Genomic DNA, 22,988 nt, shown 5'->3' with positions numbered 1-22,988 from the left:
GGCCCGCCGGCCATCGGAGAGCTTGCGGCGGTGGCGTCATCCGTTCGGAGGCCTACGAGGACCTCCGATGAGATCTCCCCCTCTCTCTTCTTCCCTCCCTTTGCCCTTGAAAGGGCCCCGACAACCTCCGACGGCCGTCGGAGGCCTTCTCTTCCTCTCCTTCTCCTCCCCTCTCTCTTCCTCTCTTTCTTCTCCCTCTCCCCTTCTCTGCCCTGTCAGTTCACACCGGTCCGATCTAGTACGAACCCGCACCGACTTGTACCACCAGTGGGCTAGCATGGGTCCCAATTCCGGCTCCGAGAATCTTGTCGAAGATAATCTAGTAATTCAAAGGAGATATCCCACAACTCAGGTTCACTATGATCAGCCACATAAGAAGCCACACAATCTGGCACTTGGTTAGCCTCTGAAAACATGCTAAACTGCACATGAGGTGATACTCAATTTAAGTCTCCAAATATCCATCATTAATACATGAGTAGGCCCTTGATGCTAAGTTCCTGCCAAAATCCAGGAGATAACCATTTTCAAGTCCCCTTCCAATATAATGTTCTCCACCTTTAGAAGTTAGAACTTAGGACAGTAGTGGCATAAACCAATCTCTCCCATATGGCATAAACCAGTCTCTCCCATATAGCTCTCTATTCAGCCAAAGGGACCATTACATCAAAGAGGAAGGAACCACCTGCTACAACGAAGCTTACCCAAGAGTCCCGAATAATAAATCTTGCTTTACCAAATTGACCCCTCTTCCTCACACTACCATTGAAGCTGATTTTTAAAAAGTTAAGAGGTGGGGTTCCCAAGTGAAGTAAACCACATGGGATACAGAAATTGCAGTAGAGGTACCCCATATTTTCCTGACACCCATCAATCCCTCCAATGATTTAGCCCACATGAAGTCAACACAACTCCAGGGCTTTCATTGGCATTCCCAAAAGAATATCTCATTTCTAGATGACTCATTGCCATTACCAAAATGGACCAAGATTCAAGATTGGTCAAAGGAAGATGACTCAAAGGTAACAGCCAGGCAAGTACTTTTTGAGGGCTTTCAAGAAGCTTTCTTTGAGAAACTAAAATAATAAACGATAGAAAAAATTAAAACTGGGACATCAAATGAATATTGTACTTGACCAGAATGCTACAACCAACCAATCTAAATGCTTAAGTTTTGAAATGCAAAACCACAGCAATTACCAGATGGTAGCATTCTGGGCCAATAAAAGAAAAAATGAACACTTTTCATCCATCAAAATGGTTGAAGAAGTACAGAAAAAATCAAAGTTGATAAGCAAACAAATGAATCTTACCTCAAATAATCAAAGTTTTTCTTTGGCAGCCCGAAATTAGTAATGGAAAACAACACCAGCAAGCGTAGCACATTGATGATTGGCTCTTGTTTGTGGATCATCTCCTCGATGTACTCAAAACATCTGCTCATTTAGTGATATCAGCAAACCAAAGAACAAAATTATACCATAAATAATCATTAAAAGAATAATTTGCTCACACTGATTAACTTTGAGAACCAATATGGAAATGAGTCTTAATGAAGCATTTGGAGTAAAAATAAGAGAGTATTGAGAGAACCAGTATCATGAATCATGATCTTGACATCAAAAAATAGAGAAAACAAAGTTCAAAGTGAAAGAAATTAATCTCTCTCAGTCCACTAAAACGTTAGAACAGCTGAAGGATCGGATAAGAGATAGAGTAGCTTACATTTCATAATTTTGCAGCTCCAAGATCGTTTGCTCTATATCTAGTCGCGCATGGAATGATGGCTTACTTGTAAATGATTGCAAATGTTGAGCAAGATTTACATGCCTCTGAAGTGACTATCAGCTATTAGTTCCATACAAGAACTTAAATTACAAAGAAAGAAAAATAGTAAGCATACCGCTATTTCTGGTAGTGAGTTCAACTTCTTAACAAAATCCTTCAGCCCAGATACTGACTGTGACTGTGAAACAAATAGCACACTATTTAATACAAAGTATATAATTACTGGTTAATAATAATAAGAAAAATATTGAACTAACTTCTAGGAGTTGTGATTCAGACTTATAAATAGGACAAAAAGGTTAAGGAGGGGGAGCCCTTAATGCACCACACAAGAAGAAAAGCATTTGAAATTGTATCCTTTTATTAGTTCCTTCCAATGAAGTATCTATGTTGTGACTGAAAAAAGATTAAACAATCATTTGCAAATCAAAAAAGCTTAGAAAAGTTAAATAAATAACTGAACACCACATGGAAGAATATAACCCCCAGAACAATATGATCGACAAAAGGCATCACGATGCAAATTTTCTAGTGGTCATTAGATCAACAAACACAATCATTGTAATTTTATCTTGAGGCCAAACCAAAGTACTGCTTACCCAACGCCCCCGCCCCCACCACCACTACCACCACCACCAACAAGAGGAAAAAAAAAATTTCATATGCCGCATGGACCATGCACATGGAGGGATAAGTGGAGACAATGGTTGAAATGAATCAATATAACAACAACAATCAAGGGTTTAAATCCCATGAGACAAACAGTGCCAAGATTTTCATGGAACAAGATGGGCCGCGTCCTGGCCCATTGATGAGGGCACATCGCAGTCCACATGATTTACTCACATGGGACCACATCCATCCACCAGCATGCCTAATCCCACTTTATTTGGGAAAAAAGACAAAAAGTGAACAGACATTAGATGGCAATGGACAAGAGGGGATCACATGCATTTTGCCCATGGTCCCCCTAACACTAGGGCATGATCAGAATGTGATGACTGGGCAGGACATCCTAACCGTCCCATGCCTTGGTTTCTCAGAGGGACAGATTCCGACAAGCGGATGCCCCCGTCCCACCAGGACTTGAAATATTGACCACAAGGACCAGAATGAATCAAGATAATAATCAGGTTAATTAAATAAATGATCGGCATAGAGGAGATTTGAACTCATAACCCACAACTTGAGCTCAGATATATGCTAACTAACCAACTGACGCAAAAGCTTAAGGTAATAAAGGGTCAGCAATGGATATTGAGCCTTACAATTGTACAACACACAAAAGCACACTAAGAGACGGCTTATAGCAGCAAGCGACAGTGGCTTGTCCATCATGTGATTCACCATTGTATGTGCCCATGAAGGTTTGAACTTTGAAGATATGTCAAACACAAACCATGGATCTAGGTGACTAGTCATTTTTTTGGTTTTCAGTAGCATTATATTATGAAGAAGTTCCTTACAGCATGTTAGAAAGAAGACATTTTTCAATTTCCAATTAAGGTTAACCATTGTATTGTAGAATGCAAGGTTCTTATCACTAGGGACTTAACAGCCAAACTACATATTGGTTATGGGGTGGACGAGTACCACCATGTTCTCTCTATCCTAGACCACAAAACAGTAAAATGGAGTATGTTATGAGGAAACCATTTTGAAGGGCCTATCAATGATAAATTAATCCTAAAAGTCATGTACAAATTAATGGAATGTCATCTATAACTATTAGCTAAGGTGTGACTAGTAACTTTGATTGCTAATAAAATTTTCTATTAGACATTGTTCTCGACTTTTCCTAGTTTACCTGCAGCATTGACCTCCTAAAGTCTCTATAACAGCACATGTACGGCTCCAAATGGTACCGAACAATCAAAAAACCTAGTCCAACCATTGGGAAATAGTCAAATTTAGATCCTAAAACTTCCTAGGGTCAGGTTTCACATTGACCGTATCCAACAAATAACCCAATCAATAATTTGATAATATTATATTTCAATATTTGTTGTATGTCCTAGAAAGTTTATATTTCATATCCACATCCTGCATAAATTTTTTTATAAATATCATTTATTATACTAGAATAAAAACCATCAAATTTAAGATAAGAGTATGTAGAAAAGGTAAGGGTCATTGGATATGTTAGCATAACATGAGTCGAACAAAAATATTACAAGTATGGATATTCTAGGTTTTGAATTCTTTATTCCTTTATTATCAAGATTTTGGAAATTACAATACAGCCTCATAATGTTCACAAGTTGGTATTATACATGTTGTGATACATATAGTAGCAACATAGAGTATCAACCAATATTGAAGCCAAAAAGAGTGCAAAACTGTCAAGCTTGGTGCCAAGGGCACAGGGCCGATTCAACACTGATCTAGGACATTTTGCCTAAGGATCAGTCTCAAAGGAGCCAACTACTGATTCCTAGCCAATACCATACATACTTATTGATGCAACTAATATTTTAATCCTTGACCATTGTAATATTGTTTTGTAATTGAAATATAAAAGCAATGATAATGGAAGGGAGAGCAATAATGTAGTAATGTGTTCAATCTAGTAGCAGCCATCTTCTAAGAGCGGTGACTCTATTCTCTTACAAGTGTTGCTCGTTATATAAAGATTGGTAACTCTAATCTCTTAGAAGCATGGCTTGTTATATAAAGATTTGTGACTCCTATCTTTACAATCATTGCTCGCTGAAAGAGCTGTCTCTTATCTTTTCTGAGCTATCTCATTGTTTAAAAAGCCATCTCTTATATTTCACATGTGATGCTCATTGCATGAAGAGCTATGACTCTTATCTCATGAGCCAAGGCTCATTCCTCCATACAGCCGTGTCTCTTGACTCTCATAAGCGGTGTCTCTGGTGTTTGCAGGGCCTGCACACATCAGCTCTCATCAGGAGGTAGCTGTTGGGTTCCATCGCTCTTCTCAAGATATAATGGTTGGCTCCTACCTGAAGGCCACTTGCTGACTGTTGGTGGATGTGATTGTCATCATCCACCTCAAGTCGGAGCATTGCCCATACCACCATCATTGCCCATTTATCACCCTAAACTTGACAACCTTCAACGTTATATTTGCTGCTTGTCTATTTGCTGCTTGTTTTAATATATGTTTTCAGCTGGATGCATGTGTTTTTGCCCTCATTACTCATTGAAACAACCAGACAGATTATTGCTAAAGACTCAGCATAGTCTTGGAGTTCTTCAAAACCTATCATATAGGCCCTTGCCATAATTCAAGTTCAAGTTCCGGATACACATATTCTAATCAAGCAAAGATCCTTTGGAAAAGTGTGGTTGCTCTTGGGCATTGAAGACGTTCCAAGATCTCCAGTCTCCACTGAAATCGTAATGGACTACCAGAAGCGATAAATCAGGTAGATGAAGCAGCAAAATAGATTATTAATTTCATGACATTAAAAAAAAAAAGCAATAATAAGGCTAAATATCTCAATATTTCACATTTATTCCAAAACCAGGTTTTGGATCTAAATCCTCCACTCGGAACACAATTTCTAATTTGGATACAGGAGAACTTCAATCATCTTGCAAAAGTTAGAGAATATATTTCATGAAAGAATAAATCCCCAATTTGAACGTCTGAAACTTCAGGAGTTACATGAAACTTTAAGCTCTTCCATGAACTATTCTAAATCCTAAAGAATCAGCACTGTACCTGGTATCTCAAAGCATTGCAGAGCATCCCTGTTTCAGGTCCAAGTAGAGGTCAAGTTCAGAAAGTGAAAAAAACTCGTGGCTCACATTGTCTGGATCTCTTGTGGACTCAAGATGTTCAGAATTCTGCACTTCTTCAGGACCAAACTTATGGGGCTAGAGGATGTTTAACCAAGAAAGCAGATGGCTTAAGGAAAGGTCTATTACATTGGGAGATATATACTATCAACATGTAAACCTACTGCATCTAACTGATTGATGCCTTAGTAGGATTCATAATGAACAGAGGCTATAGGGGACCTATTTATCTTCCAACTATGAAGACAGCACAAATTGAAACCAGTAGGGAAAAGCCAAACCCCATTATCTTATCAGGTTTCAGTTTTGATCTTGCAGATCCTACCCAATATCTGACCCACTTACAATGCTAGATCTATTGAGCAGCCACTTAGGTCCTATGAACCCAAAGATGCTGACTAATTATGGTACAAACAAAGATTTAGATCCCAGTGAGACGTCTTACAAGACACCGGGACAAGGTACCATCCCATATATGAGGACAAACCGTCCTTGCCAGCATCTTGATCGAGATATCTTGGGACATCCTTTGTCCAAGTGTTGGGATAGGGCGAGATGGCGGCGCATCCCATTCCATAGGAAAACCGGGACAGCCCCGTCCCACGGGATTTAAAACTTAAGAACAAGAATATTTTTTCCCTATGATGGAGATGGGGAGTTCGCATGTGTGTGTGAGAAAGAGAGAGAGAGAGAGAGAGTAAAATTTTACAAACTTATCACACTAAAGGAGAATGTGGGTTACAGATTATTAGAAGGATCTACATCAGCCATTGATATTTCAGCATTGTTGCGAATTAGACCCACAAAATGCCACATAGCCACAACCATCAATTATATGAACCTGTCACGTGTATAACGCAAAGGCATCTAAACATTATCAGATTTATTTACTACATGGCTTGAAATTATGGTGTTTATTATGTGAACCATCATCATGCAACTAACCATCAAACCAAACTTCAACAGAATGTGCCAATCCACCTTATTCTCCAGCAGGCTCTTCGAATTTTGATTAGGGATACTAAACCTATACAAGCATGTAGATTTCTTCCACCTACACACCATGTAGATCTGCCATTTGGCATAGTTGAATAGTGAACAAATTAAATTAAAAATAATAACCGATGGGATGGGTAGAGCTAGTTAAATTATGCTATTTTGTTTCAATTTCCCATACACTTTGCTCTCACCATATCCCCTTCCTCTTTACTCCCATGGCTGCCGACTCCTCAAAGATGGAATCTACCTTGATCTCCCCTCATGAGCCATAGCCATGGATTTGGTGATAGCCATGGATCCAGTTGGATGGATGCTCCAATCAATTATACCATAACCATAATCATCTAGCCTTTTCACAACTACTTGGGTTTGGCTTTATAGATCCTCATTTCTATTCCTATATAGGGCCACCACTAATGTTATTTCAAGTTTCTTCATATCCTTCCTTACAACCTCCAATCATGTCACCTTAGATCTTCCCCTCCTTTTTTTTCAACACCTTCAACACTAACTAAAGTACCTATCCTCACTTGAGACCAAGGTTTTAAGTCCCAACGGGACAAAGGGAGTCCCGGCTATCCCATCCCTTTCCCATGAAAAAGTGAGACCAAGATAGGATCGGGACTCCAAAACGCATCCACACAAGGGCTGAAGAAGAAATATGAAAGAAAGAAAGGAAGGATGAAGAAAAGAAAAAAATGAAAGGAAAGAAGAAGAAAAAGAAAAGAAAAAAAAGGAAGGTAAAAGAAAAGAAAGAACGGAAGGAAAGGAAGAAAGGAAAGAAAAAGAAGAAGAAAATAGAAAAAAAGAAACAAAGGGAAACGAGAAAGAAAAACGAGAAAAAGGAAAGTAGAAGAAAAAGAAAGAAAAGAAGAAAAGAAAGAAGAAAAAAGAAAGAAAGAAAGGAAAGAAGCGGAGAGAGATGAAGGACATCCATCGAGACTGCCATTGGGATGGGGTGGGACAGCAAGACATCCTGTTCCATGGAGAAACTGAGATACCTCCATCCCACAGGATTCAAAACCTTGCTTGAGACTCAAATCTTCATTGTACCTATCCATACCATGGTCAGCCGCACCGCTATACCATCAGTATAGGGCATACCATACTGTATCAAGAAGAAATGAGTACAAATCTCAACTTCAAATCAGTACAAGTCCCATGCCGCCCCATACCAAGGCATACCAACCCATACCAAAGCATACCGAGGTGTACCGAATTCAATACCAACCCATACCGAGGTGTACCAACCTATTTTGAGATGTACCGAGACAAAAATTTATAAAAATGACTATAGAGTTATTTCAATATAAACCGTACCAATAAGGTACCGATGTAGTATCCAATACCAAGATTGCGTAACTTGGTCCATACCATCTTACTCCAACTAATTATACTAGTTCATATATTCAATAAACAACATCAAATGAAGACTTGGCACAAGCCAAATATGAGTTCAACAACCCTCAAATAGGCCTCCATCCTTGACCATGCTGGCTTCGTGAACCTCAGATGCATCATCCACAACCATGGGGCTTAACATCTTCTCAACATACCTCCACAATCATGATCCCTAAATATAGTTTATAATGGTGAATTGGAGGTGGAGGTCAAGGAAGATGTGAAGATGGAGAAAAGGTGGAAGGTGGAGGCAGAGTTGAAGGTGGGAATGGAAGGAGAAAAAAAGATGAGGATGAGAAATAGATAATCTAGGTTTTTGATAAAATAGATGAAGAGTTTTACATGTTTGGAAACCCATGCCAGCTGGTTATCTCTTTCCTTCTTAAATAATAAATTAATGAATGTGATAGATGTTGGACCCACGTGGTGCATAAGTGGAAGAAACCTACACATGCGTGGAGGCAAGGTTTTAAATACCGGTATCAGACCCCATACCAGGTGCCGATTGGTATGGTAGTGTACCATACCATACTGACCCGTATTGACAATAAAAAATTCAAAAAAAAATCCCATCTAATGGCCAAAAAAAAAAAGAAAACCAAACCATACCACACCGTACCAGCCCATACCGCATCATACCGGCCCGTACCGTATGGTTCGGTCCGATTCAGATCATTTTTCGAAAAATCGGTTTGAACCAAACTAGTTCCCTGCTAGTACGGTACAGTACGAGATGTACCGGTCGGTTGGGGCCGATACGGAATACCATGCGTGGAGGTCTAGCAATCCTCATTTTTGTTTCCTAATTTCTTTGCTTGAGGGTAATCTAACCCAAGGATTAAGGCACCAACTCTCCTGGCCCCCTACCACTCAGTGCATACCTACCAGCCATGGACTAGTGGATGGCAGCCCTTGGGATGATCCCACAGGCAAACCAACCTGTTCCAGCCTTAACCAACCTATACTGCCCCATATGCCACACCAAACTGTACCACTTGGTATTTACTTTGCTCATAGGAGCCGGCTCCAAAGCAACCAATGCTGACCCCATATTACCTTTATACTGCAGTATGGATCCATAAATTGACTTTAATCCTTGGGGTAATCCTTCTTTTCTATTCCATTTGGTTTAGGCTCTTTCCTTGTCAAAGGTACAAAGATCCTTTTTTTGCTCTTGTTTCTTGGAACTATAATACCGTCTTAGTAATTTTACTAGTATGTAAACCGCGCTTTGCGGCGGGATTTAAATAAAATAAAAAAATTAAAATATTTTATCAACATATAGATTTCTCATACAATGTAATATATAATTTTTTCATTAACTAATGAATCTATATCCATACTCACCTTCATCTCTAATGACCTCTTCATTTAAACTGAAAATATGAACATCAAAAAAATTATAAAATATTACTGACATGAGAAGATTCCCTGATAAAAATTGAATGAAGAAATAAGTTATATTTGAAATTAAATTACCTCCAACATGATCTTTTCATCCTTATTCCATCATTTTGAATCCATATTATAAATAAAAATCCAATGACATTCTTTACGAATCAAAGCCAGAACAAAAGTCCTAAGTGCGTGAGTACAAAATATATAAAAGTCTTTATTGTAGAATACAAACATAGAAACAACATAAATGCATCAATGCCATAAAAAAGTATTCAATAAGGATAAAAAGAAAATGAAATATTTACAATAAATTTTTTTTATACGAACATGAAATGCAAAATCATTCTACTTTAATATTTTCAATGTCAGTCCAACCCTAAACCAGCCCTAGTTAAACCAACAATATACTCAAACTGGATACGAAAAAACAAATGAACTCCACATTTTAATCCAAACTTAGTTACTAATTTTTTGAGCCCATTCTATAAGATAACGGTAAATTGATCCAGCCCAACATGCCCTGACCAGATCAAGCCTATAAATAGATTATTTATTATTAAATCTTAAAATCAATCAATAAATATAATCCATAATTTTGAATTTATTTTTTTAATTATTAATTTTTTTAAACTAAATATGTACGTATATTTTAATTTCATAGAACCAAAACGACCAACTATATTTATGTTGATTTTTTGATATTTTATGGATTATATATAATAAATTTAAATATTTCTATATCTTTCAATATAGAATCCTAAATTTAATCTTAAAAATCAAAAAATAAATAAATAAATTAGGATCATCTAATTAATACGATTCATTTTATTTTTTTATTTTCTAATATTTTTTTCGTTCATATATAATCAATCAAAATATTTATATATTTGTATATAAATTTTTAAAATTTATCTAAAAAAATTATATTAAAATACAACATATAGATCTAAAAATGTAATGGGCCAATCTTACATGTCAGATAAATTTTTCTCGGATATTTGATCTATTTCAAATACTATTAAGATCCATTAAGCAATATTCTATAAAATTTAAAATTAATTTAAAATTTAAAACCTCATTGTTAAGAGGATGACAGCATTTGACCCTAAATCTTTGATAATATTCGGCCGGTCCAAGCCTCCCACCCGATTGAGACTCCCAGGAATGGAAAAGAAAAGAAGATACCCAACACAAAACCCCAGCCACCGTCTAAGCTTCCCACCCACTTGAGACTCATGACTCATGAGGATGGAAAAAAAACAGAGGGAAATCAGGGGAAAACATGGGAAAAGTCCATGAAAACATAGTAAAGATGGAAAATATTGGAAGGTAAGACCTTATCCCACGTAGAGTGATTTCTTTTTTTTTTCTCTTCACTTCCTTTTCTTTTCATTTCATTCTCTTTTTCGGAGATCTGTGGGGAAGGAGAGCACCTGGGAGAAATTGGAGGGGTTCCATTGGTTCAGGTTGTTTTTTTTTTTTTTTTTTTTTGCCCCCTTAAGGGATTTTGTGCGAGTTGTGGCGGGGTGAGTTGGTCCCTTGAGGTTTTGAGAGCTTAATCTTGGTAAAAGCATGATATTTTGGTCCCTTGAGGTTTCTCAAGAGAGATCGAAGCGGCCGAATGGGGAAGCCAAGACGATGGCTGGGGTTGTGTTGGCTTTTTTTTTCGGTCCTCAAGAATCCCAACCGGGTGGGAGGCTTGGAGCTGTCGAATAGGAAAGCCAAGATGATGGCTGGGGTTTTGTGTTTTTTTTTTCTTTTCATTTCTTTCTTTTTTTTTCGGTCCTCAAGAATCCCAATCGGATGGGAGGCTTGGAGCGGCCGAATAGGGAAGCCAAGATGATGGCTGGGGTTTTGTGTTGGTTTTTTTTTTCTTTTCATTTCTTTCTCTTTTTCCGAGATCTATGGGAAAAAAAGTACCTAAGAGAGATCGGAGGACAAGGCCGACACGAGGGACGATAGGGAGGAAGGCGACGGCGGAGACCGACAGGAGCTAATGGCGAGGAGAGTAGAGAGGAGGTCAGCATCTCTCAGATATGTGGAAAGAAAAGCACCTAAGGATGACGCCGGCGATGATGGGAAGGTGACGGTAGAGACTGACGGGAGGTGCAGCGAGGAGAGTGGGTAGGAGGGTGTCCGTGGGAGGTTGGGAAGGTTCGAGAGAGCTCGGGACGTGTATGAAGAGAGAAAAGGAGGAAAAAAAACCACCATAGGGAATCCAGAGCTCGACATATGGCATGCTGGGAGAGCTCTAGGTTCTCCTTTAATGTATAGTATATATTTCCTTAGAGTTCAAAAATAGAAACGATGGTTCACAAAATTTAACGAAAAATCAAAACAGAGTGCAATCACTAAGACATGATATGTCACGACCGTAGCCCCAACCAACTTCCCAAAAGGCAAATACCCATTGGGAGGTGGGGTTTATTAGCCTTTATCCACTAGGCACAGGGGCTTCATACCTGAATTGACCTGCATCAAGCTAGATCATCCTCAACTAGCAGGCTAGGTGGCTAGATCCATTTAATCTTACCAACCAAACACCAGTCGACCCTCTCTGTGAACTCCCAAAATTGTTGTCAATACATCAACCTTCCTTCGGCTACCAATCAATCTGAGTCTCAACGAATCCCTTCGGCTACCATCCTCTCCAGAAATCTCATCGAGTCTCCTTCGGCTACCAACCTCTCTCTGGGTCTTACCGAATGTGCACTGAAACCTTGCACAATAATTCCTCCCCCCAGCGATATTTTTTTTTAACATTCTGGGGGTCTGCCGGGTTTCAAGCCTGTAACCTCGCTCTGATACCAACTTATAGGAGATCTGGTACCACCTTGTTATGGCGGAAAGAAAAAAGAAGAAAAACAAACACATAATCATGTATGTGGTTCGACCCAAAGGCCTACTTCCATGGGGCATGCAAGGCTTCACTTATGAGAAAACAAAATACAAAAGGAGATACACTCTCAACTCTCAACCCTCTCTCTCAACCGAGAAGCACTCACCCATATAATGCTCTCTCAAAGTAATCCCAAGAAGGCCCCCTTACATATCTGCATACCACAGTCTTCGACACCCTTAAACACTGATACTCTCAACCACTACATCATACCCCAGCCTCTGTCCCTAGACAACCCCACCGTTCCAAGACACTCCCAACTGCTTGATGCCCCTGGCGCTCCCTAAGACCCCCTGGCTCTCCCTGAGACCTACTCCCGATCTCTCTGAGATGCCCCTGGCTATCCCTGCGCCACCCCTATTGAGATGATCTGAGACTCCCCCGCTCCACAGCTGCCAGCCCACCTTTAATAGGGCTTAAAACTCTCTCCGGAAGCCCTAATCAACTCCACAACCGTCCGATCATGACCGCGAGCACCCGCAGCCATCCAATCGCGTATCTGCACACAAATCAGGGCCGATAGACCGTGAGAAATGCCTGTGAAACGGCTCCGATCCACAGTGGATTGCGAGAACTACGTGGGAAACGAGCGCTCGGTCCACACACCCTCCTATGAACCGTCGATCCACCGTGGACTGTGGTATACGGGCCACCACGCCCGCTGGGCCTCCCATGCGCTGTCGTGCGCGCCCGCTGGGCTCCCATGCTGCAGGGCCGGCCGCCCCGCCGTCGGCCTCCACCGGTCCGTGGACTCCTCCAACGGCCCATGGGCATACCAGCTCCTTTTCGGGCTTTCTTCACGCGTATCTTCGCCATCTGAACTCTGTTTGGACTATTCTTGAGCTCGTTGGACTCCGTTCGTTGTTCTGGACCTTGTTCTTGGCTTACTGTGGATCAAATCTCGAAACGTCAGATTCCAATAATCTCCATCTCAACTCGATATTCGGCCTTCACCTTACTCTGAGAGCTTCTTGTATGATCTCGCCCCCATATCCTGGGGCAACCGCCTGCTACTCATGGATCGATAAATATGGGAGTCGACCGCTCGATCCCAATCCGAGTCTCGTGCTCGATCCATCTCCACCTGGAACTCCACCTTGCACTAGGCTCCCACTGGCATCTTCCATGATAGACGGCTCCTTGCACATGAGAGCATCCACCTTGATTGCACCCATCTTCTCCATCTTCAATCTTGATCATCACAACTACGCCTGATACAATCTAGCTCTGATACCAACTGTTAGGACCATAGCCCCTAACAAATTTTCCAAAAGACAAATGCCCATTGGGAGGTAGGGTTTATTAATCTTTATCCACTAGGAACCGGAGCTTCACACCTAAGTTGACCCACATCAAGCTAGATCACCCTCAACCAGCAGGCTAGATGGTTAAACCCATTTAATTTTACCAACCAGGCACCAGTCGACCCACTCTGTCGACTCCTATAATTGTTGTCAATACATCAGCCTCTCTTCAACTACTAACCCCAATCTGAGTCTCACCGAATCTCTTCGGCTACCATCCTCTTCCAGAGTCTCATCGAGTCTTCTTCGGCTACCAACCTCTACTTAGGTCTCACCGAATGTGCATTGGAACCTTGCACAACATGATGATATCAAGAAACAAGTTTCAGACGAAAAGGTCAAGAAAATCACTAGCATAACTTCAAAATCCAGAGAGTTTTGCAATTATGACAATCAATTATAATTATCAAAGATGTAGAAGAGATAAGACCTCTATCCAAAATAATGGATAATAAACCAAAGTTGAAGCATACTTTAAATCCCTGCCAGCAAAATTTTTTATGCTTTTCAAGAGTGTTAGAAGGTTAATTAGCTCAGTATTATTTAAGGCACCATTCAAGGCACTGACCATCTAATGTGACATTGAGAGCTGACTTCTCTTTTTAAATAATAAATCTGAAAGAATACTTATCATTAAAAGTGAAGAATATAAATTTTCTACTAGAAATTTTTCTAATTTCGCTATAAAAATACAAGTGCAGGATGATATACAAGATAACTCTTACAGTAGATTTCACTTCCACATAGTCTTGCTGCATTGAAGTTGCCTTTTGGCGCAGAACCTGCAGTTATAAATACAATATGACTTCAGAATTGGAAATGCAAAAAATTACAAGAAATGCATATCAAAATTGAAGGGCGTGAGATGAAAATATCTAGAATAGACAGATTGCCTAAAGAACCAGACTGAAGAAATTTACAAAACCTGAACCACAACTTCAAAGTTGAGATCTCGAATCTCCCTGTACAATTTATCACTGAAACAGAAAAAAAACATTGCAGAGCAAAAATAAATGGCTTGAAATAAATGAAACATGTATCTGGCATTTCAGCTATATCTTGTAGCCAATTCTAAATGAAACAAATTACAATGATGATGGCAAACAACAAATATATGTGCAGATCATATATCAAACTGCCACAAGGGTTGACAGTACAACATTCTTCATTGTTCTCAATCATGTATGAGTATGTAACATTAATCAAGTGTACTAATTACCATCATCCATTAAATACTTTCCCCCTTGTATCAATCATGTGTATCCAACAAGTAACAAGCTAGTTCCCCTGCATCTGCATTTTTGCCAAGGTCGGTCCCTTAGATTGACCATTACTAATTATATATACTGGGAAAGGCTCTAAGACCAGCCTTAGAGCCTGAAGCCATGCACCCCACAACCTAAAAGATAAAAACAAACACGATATACCCTATGGTTCACCATCTCAATACTGGACACCATACTCGTACCATCTTATTACAGTGTTGGTACCCAGTATGGTACAAGACAGCGAGACATACCAAGTATCAGTACGATACAAGACTACATACTGGTTCGAATATGATATGGTACCGGCTCGTACAGCAAACCTTGCTTTCAGCTCTTTCCCCACACACCCCGGCCTCACTACTCATGGAAAAAAAAGATATATCCCTTCTGTTTTAGTTTTTCTCCACATCTTGTTGCTTTCTATGTGCAAGCAGCATATTATTTCTTTGATATATTTCCACAAGCTCTCAAGCTCAAGTTCTAGAATTCTATCAAGATTAAAACTGAGCAACTCTCTTTTTTAAGTAGAACTCTCACAGGTTCAAAACTTTTTTTCATAAATATATAAATATAATGGAGTTGTTTTCACAGGTCCTTTTATTGATCACAGCCCTCCAATGTGCAACAAACATGCACATGTATCACAGTCGCCAGAATCTAATGCAGAATAATCAGAGAGATAGAATCATGACAATCACACTGCATATGAGCAGCCATCTCAATTGGAAGACCATAATTATAGGCATGGAACCCTTATAACAAATGTGCTCATCAACAAATAGGAAGCATTGTTACAGACTTACGGCAAAACAAAGGGGAATTGGCAAAAATGTATTTAGTTTCATAACTTCTTGCGCGCTAACACTCACATAAAATGGCAAAAGTAAAATCGTAATAGGCTACTAGCATGTATGCATATGCATGTATTTCTTGTGTGTGTGTGTGTGTGTGTGCATGTGTGCATCCATACATGTGACTCCATTTCTGTTATTGATGAAGATATAACAGGTCATCCTGCATGGAAATATACCAAATCCAAAATGAATAAAATACCAACTTCAAAGTACCTTGAATTTAAAGGAACCTTAGTCTTTTTTCCCTCTTGTTGGCCACCCATAACAGTGGGATCAATCTCCACAGATCCATTATTGATTTGCAAAATCTGTATCAGAGCTAACAGAGAAGGCTTGCATAAAGCAAACTAGTAAAGGCTGTTCAACTAAAATCACATACTCTGAAAGTTGCATGGAACATTAAAAGAAACCACTATATTATAGAGATTGTGAAGGAAAGCGTTATGGAATTATCAAATCTTGATATTCCAAAATGACAGCGAAGACAAAGTCAATTCCTTTCAACAGTAATAAAGTACTCTATTACATAAAGTTATTGTACTCTATGACAGAGTACAATAACAACATGATCTCAACAGTAAAATCAGACACCACATATATTGGTGCATACAGAAACAACCAACAACCAGTATTGACCCATCGCAGTGTTATCAATGCATGTCCCACCAGTGTGCTATGATAGATGGAAGTGTATTTTAACATCAATACCAACTAGATAGTATTAGTATCTAATTATTCCTGTTTTTTTTTTTTTTTTTTTGGCTAGGTTCTGGGTTCAGAATATATGCATTCAAGTCATATCCATGATATAGATTATTATTAACCAGAAAGGACATCAGATTAAAAGATCAAACCAGAATTGGTACAACTTGTTCTAAGGTAGATTGGCTTTCTTACATAAACTCATATGTGTCAATTAACAATGATGGATAGAGTAGTTGCTGAAAATTTAAAAAGCAAATTTCACAGCGATCTATATCATAATCCAAGAAAGATTAGAGCATTACAAGGAAAAATAGTTCTCACTAATTCCCGAACCACCAACAAGTCCTATCCTATTTATGAAATGTTGTGTTTATAGATCAAAGTATAGTTTAGTATCTTTATGGAGCCATTAACTACCTAATCCTTACCAAATATTCTATGAAAAGATCTCCAAATTCTGGTCACCAAAGCTTTAAACAATATGATCTCTCCAAAGTGCAGCCTCAAAAGCTGTCTAGAAAGTAGTGGAGCCTACATTATAGCACAAGCAATTTAAGCTTATGCAGCTAAGAATGTTCCAAGGTTCTATTAGACCTGGGAAGAGTCTAGACAAAGAAGGAAGAAGGTTACCTTCCAAATTTCTCCTAGACATAGGAAGAATCCAGACCAAGAGGGAGAACATTTCACACAGGGAAATTCATTACTCGAATAAGCACAAAGTATAAACCAAAAGAACTAACGTAGAATGCAACTGCGCAATAACATTCTTGCATTTAGCATTTATTCAAAAGTCATAAAATATGAACTATGAAATTTTGCATTGAAATATGATCTATTAGAATAAATCACCCATTACTTCTCTCTAAATATTGTCATCGTTGTCATTATCTAGTGGAAAGATAAGAAAATAAGGAAATATGTAATATTAGCATGACCAGGATTCAATTACTTAGCTACAATTAAATATCAATAGTATTAGCGGTTTGCACATTAATGCAAACCCTGGAGCTAGAAAGCCAACATATTAACTATTTGATGCTTCCAAATATTTATCTTTAAATCAAAAAATAATGAATTTCTCATTTTTACACTGATTTAAAAGTTGAAACATAATTACTTAAATTCAAATTATGCAAATAACATGTTAGTATAATTACGCAACTGAAGAGGTCTTTGCTTTCGTAATGCTAAGGGAATGTATCAAGATTTGAGTATCATTGTGGCTATTTATGTTGACAATTTAGTTAACCTAGGATATTTATTTACAAGTTTGGAGTTATAGATAAGGACACAAAAGCAAGAGGAGAATCATTTATTGTACTAGTGAGTACCATCCCACACCAAGTACACCATGCCATACCTGTACCAAATCGAGACTCGTTATAGGGGGCATACCGAGTCTCCATATACCAAACCAACCTCCCACACCAGGCGTACCATTGCTATCCAGCATAGCAGTGGTGCAGGATCTGGTACTGAGATGGCAAACCTTGAGAGAGATGTTTAAAGGAACCATTTATATGGAAATCAAAAAACATGTTTGTTTCTTGAGAACCTTATGTGACTAAATCAGACAAGGATCAGCCACTTGAGGCCATTGGCAGACCTTTGACAGTTAAGAATAGAGGCTCTATCAAAGATAACAATTTTCACCTTCTTGAACCCCAAGTTGTTATATATCAAGATAGAGGTTCTATCAAACATGGCAGATGTCTGAACGTTTCTGCATTATAGTTGGAGGTGATTGAAAAAATTTAGGGAAAACTTACACATCCACTATGCATCAGATTGTAAAGTGTTCAAGATTTATTTTTCCCTTAACATCAGCATGTTTAAATGATATTAAGGTTTCCGAAAACATAATAGGTTGTTTAGATTACATTAGAAATGCTATGAGGCCCACTAATGCTTAGGATTAGATCTATAGATTAAGATTATAAAGTATTTTGTTTGAAGATTCTTAAGTATAAAGAGGACATAATGATTTGACAGAAGGTAATAAAGTTCAATCTTCAATTTAATCGTGAAGTGCTTGATTCTTCTGATTTAACCTTATTCCACTGTCCTCCATGTGACCCATTTATATTAGCCCAAACAAGCTGCCATTAAAAATGTGTTCCATGCAGATCCATAGATGTATCTGGAAATGTATCACATGACTGCACCTCAGATATACTAATAGAAAAATTATAGCAGAGTTTTAGGCAAAGCTCACCTCATCTAGTAGTCCTTCATAGGTTAACTGAAAGCACATTGGAGTCACCATATCCACCTGCATCAGAATGTATGAGTCATAAATTCTGCAAGGATGGATTTTAGAAATCCTCATCACTTATAAATGCATAATGCTAAGCAATATATGTCCACAATACAAAATCATGCAGAATCTCTTCGGAGGAGCAATCCATTGGTCTGGAGGAGGGTTTAGATAAGAACATAAAACAACAAAAGAATTTAGTCAATATATGCCAAATTAATACACAAGGACAGCAGCCTAGCTGTTGGCAAGAGAAGTACAGAGCGTCAGGCTAGAAAAATACAAGTGCAAAAAAAGGGAAGTAAAACAAATTCTAATGTAAAACATTGTGCCAAGGTAAAGAAAGCTTAAAACCAACATATACAACACAAAAACAAACAGGCCATAAAGCTTCAAAAGAAGAGCTCAATAGACAATGGCTGGAAAACTAGCTGCTCAAAGCAGGCAGATCCATGAAAGTTTGGCTAAAAATGACATATACAGCCAAAGCAAACTAAATATCATCTCTCATGTAAAAAAAAACTTAGGTTATTAGCAAACAGATATCTTTGATTCGTTTCTATTATTAAAAAACAAATATTTCTCTTCTAACAATTTTAGCAACCAAAAAAATGAGGAAAAAAATGATTCCACCAAAGCGCATTCAAAGAAGCACCTTACGAAGTTTCTAGTAATTTTTTTGATTTACTTGTTCTTTTTCTACATATGGAGGAAGAGGATTAATGTCAAAAAAAAAAATAGAACAAATCTACCCCTTTTTTACCTGTCAAGATACATTAAATAATCTAAAGACAAACAAAAAAGAAATTCAATTGAAGTCGACCAATCAGAATTGCGCAATACAGGACCTTTTACATGTGAGACCTACTGCCCATGCAACTTGGGATCCTGATTTTGGTTGACCAGCTGTAGAAGCCTTTACTTAATGAGGTGCTATTGGCCCAATGAATATCACTTACTCCCATGTTTATAAGTGGTGATATACAAGCAGATTGTGCACCAATGATGAGAATTCTCACCATTCTAGTGGCATCGAGCCAATTAGCAATGTAGATAGAGTTGTTGAATCCTGTGGGACAAGGCCTTGCAGGCTTGATGATTTCAGCTGGACATATGTTAAGCTAACAACATGGTAAAACCACCTCCACTTGATTCTAGTTCTGTACGACTGCCCCTCCTTGAATGGCTCTCAGACTACCTACTTACTACCTATGAAAGAGACTTTGCTTCTACTCAAGATGATGGGAATAAGGAAAACTATGCTAGGTGTTTATGCAAGATTCAGTCTGGTTATAAAAATTTTTGGAATAAGCTGAAAATCGGAATAAACCATCCAACTTTTTTCTGAAATGAGAATCTACACTTGGCCTATTACAGTATATTTTATACAATAATATTAATATTATAAATATAATATCAATGTTAAAAAAATAACATTGTAATATACAATATATATCATATATTAGAATAATGTTTATGGAATTTTTGATATCATTAATGTTAATATTTTAATACAATATCAATATTAAAGAACAATATAAATTAATTATTATACTATATTCTATTATTTAATGAACATATTATATATAAATATATTGCAAACTAATATTTTCTACTATAATATCGCTATTTTAAATACCATATTAATATTAAATAATCATATTATGACGTTTCTGTAATAATATACTATTTTAATGTACTAATGGGTATATATATCACTATTATAATTTTGCATAATGATATTATACTATAGTATCAATATCAAAAATTTATTACTATTATCATAGTAATATTAATATAATACAGCAATATTATTTTCATATGATAGTAATATTAATAGAAGTTTCATAGCATACCAAGGTATCTTGAAATATTATACTATAATATAATGTAATAACATGAGACATAATGTTATCATATTATAATAAAAAATATTAATATATTATAATTAGTATATAACATTATAATATTTTTTATAGTACTAAAATTTAATATAACCTTATAATAGTTTATGCTAGTGATATATATAATATATTGAATTAATGGTTGTCATATTATGATATTTATATAATATAATAGATAATACAAAATTAATTTCAATATGTACAGTCTAAAAGAGTGAAATGGACGTGAAGAAGGGCATAAAGAATGGGCACAAGCCTAATCCAACATGGACATGAAATAGCCATGCCCAAAAAATGGGCACAAGATGGTTTGACTGGCATACCCTATTCCAAGTCTAAATACCCATTTGGCAAATAGTGTTTGGTTGGCATAAGACCATATTCCAGGTCATATGCTCCAACCAAACACGGCCAAAGACTAGATGCCAGATCTGCTACCAGTCACCACAACCATAACAAAAACTAAAGCTTTATCTATTTCAATGGCAATAGCCTAGAACACAAATATTATGAACTTCTCAGTCAACCATCAATAGAATGTCAAATCAAAAGAAGAAGAAAGCATTACCTCTCGATCTAGCAAAATGAGTGTATTTATCTCAGGAACCCCCATCTGAAGAACCATGATACATAAATTACTGTTAATATCAATGCATCCAAAAAGGCCAAAACAACAAAGAAGAGGGTAGAAAACTAGAAATATTTCAACATTACATCAGCTGTGTTAACTGGCTCTTCCACTTGCAAGCTATTTAGAATGTCGGCGACCTTCGTTGAAGCCTTACCTTTAGCTCTCACATTTGGTATCAACCCAAAAGAAAACTGAAATTCATAAAAGAATTGACATGGTTAGAATTTAGAAACAATCTATGTGTTATAACAAGTGAACATGACATGAAATTACAACAAACATCTAAGTGCTTGTCAAAGATAACATCAGGGGTGAAAAAATTGAATGCAAAACACATCTATTGTAACTTACAATTAAGGTTTAATATTCACAGTATGCATTAATTTCATACCCAAAACACATGTATGCTATGCGGCAGAAACGCAAGCAGTAAGATAACATGTTGAAAGAAAGCAATGTCAAGGAACCATAGCTTATTTAATCTACACTGGTTCACATCTTAAACAATAAGCTCTGCTCCTCTAACTATTTCGTGTGTAATTTCGTCTTAAAAAGCACACCAATGCTGACAAAAACAAGTGAAGGTCACGAATCCACAATATTTACATTTTAACACATAACAATCTATCATCAGCAGAAGCTGCACATTAATGTTAACAAAATGAAACAACAATAAACCAAAAGATAGTATATATTAATCATGCAAATAAGAACAAGCATTTCCGACAAACAAGAAGTCCATAATCATCTGAGTGATGTACAGAAGCTCTAGACTCATACATAAGCAACAAAATTCAAAATAGAGTTCATGAACATCTGTAATTTTAAACATAAACATAAAGACCTAGTTTGTTTTTTAAATTTATTCTTAAAAATTAATTAAAATACTAATACTTTTTGCCTACATTTCCTTATCCTCTTGTTATAAGAACTCCATATTTTTTAAGTTTTCTAGGACAAAAAATAAAACTAGATTTGTCATTTTAAAAGGCTCTATATATTGCAAATGGAAAACATAAATCAAAAAATATAAAATCAGTAATTAATATGATGATAATCGTATATAACCTGAGAAAAATTAGTATAAGTAACTGGTTTGCAGTCATAAATCCAAACATAACATGTTATTCCAGTTTAGATAACAAACTTAAATTGTAAACTCAGTTTAAGCGGGGGGAAGAAAAAATCATTTGCTCGATAGTAAGCATTGTTAACCAACCACTTGAACCAAAAGCTTAACACAGATGGAGAATGAAAGATGTACATACCTCCAGCTTATGAATGGCCTTTGCAACATGCCAAAGGGAACTCATATCACCATCAACATAGCATTCCTATGAAGTTAAATAATTATAAGAAAATCCCTTTACACTATGAGTGCAATATTATTAATGATTAGCATTCGGCATACCTTATAAGCAAAGTCAAGTTCAAAAGATATAACATCCTCATCTAATGGCAATGTGTAGAAGGGGTACTCTCCTATAGACAGCATATGATGGACCTTTTCCTCCTCAAAGATCTGTAAGAGCATAGATCAGAACATTTTCTAAGCAAATTACATCTCATCAATCAGTAAAGTTGCACATGATTTATTTTTGAAGTGTTTTTTAATGATATTGAAACAGAAACTGAAGTAAACAAAGAGAGTATCATCCATGATTCATGTTGAATAAAAAATGATAAAGTGGTGAGGCAGGAAAAGTTCCAACAGAAACGGATGAAACTGTATAAACAACATAGTAATACTTCTATAAGAAACAAAAACACATGACCATTAAAATTATCCAATACAATTTGCCAAAGGCT

General features: G+C 37.2%; 1 protein-coding gene across 3 annotated transcripts in view; it reads right to left on the bottom strand.

Annotated features, from left to right (window-relative positions):
* Positions 1-22,988, bottom strand: part of LOC105061150 (vacuolar protein-sorting-associated protein 33 homolog) — a 62,386-nt gene that overhangs the window by 23,214 nt on the left and 16,184 nt on the right. For all 3 annotated transcript variants that reach the window (XM_073245584.1, XM_073245586.1, XM_073245585.1), the window contains 11 exons: positions 22,591-22,701; positions 22,448-22,513; positions 21,263-21,370; positions 21,117-21,161; positions 18,603-18,659; positions 15,896-15,990; positions 14,486-14,537; positions 14,286-14,342; positions 1,904-1,966; positions 1,726-1,832; positions 1,314-1,436 (listed from right to left, as the gene is read on the bottom strand). In XM_073245584.1, coding sequence (XP_073101685.1) covers positions 1,314-1,436; positions 1,726-1,832; positions 1,904-1,966; positions 14,286-14,342; positions 14,486-14,537; positions 15,896-15,990; positions 18,603-18,659; positions 21,117-21,161; positions 21,263-21,370; positions 22,448-22,513; positions 22,591-22,701 — 884 coding nt within the window. The remainder of the gene's footprint in view (positions 1-1,313; positions 1,437-1,725; positions 1,833-1,903; positions 1,967-14,285; positions 14,343-14,485; positions 14,538-15,895; positions 15,991-18,602; positions 18,660-21,116; positions 21,162-21,262; positions 21,371-22,447; positions 22,514-22,590; positions 22,702-22,988) is intronic.

The sequence above is a fragment of the Elaeis guineensis genome, chromosome 11 (genome assembly GCF_000442705.2).
Source record: "Elaeis guineensis isolate ETL-2024a chromosome 11, EG11, whole genome shotgun sequence".
NCBI classification, from domain to species: Eukaryota; Viridiplantae; Streptophyta; class Magnoliopsida; order Arecales; family Arecaceae; genus Elaeis; species Elaeis guineensis.
Note: the sequence above shows the minus strand (reverse complement) of the source record. Positions and strands in the feature narration are given on the sequence as shown.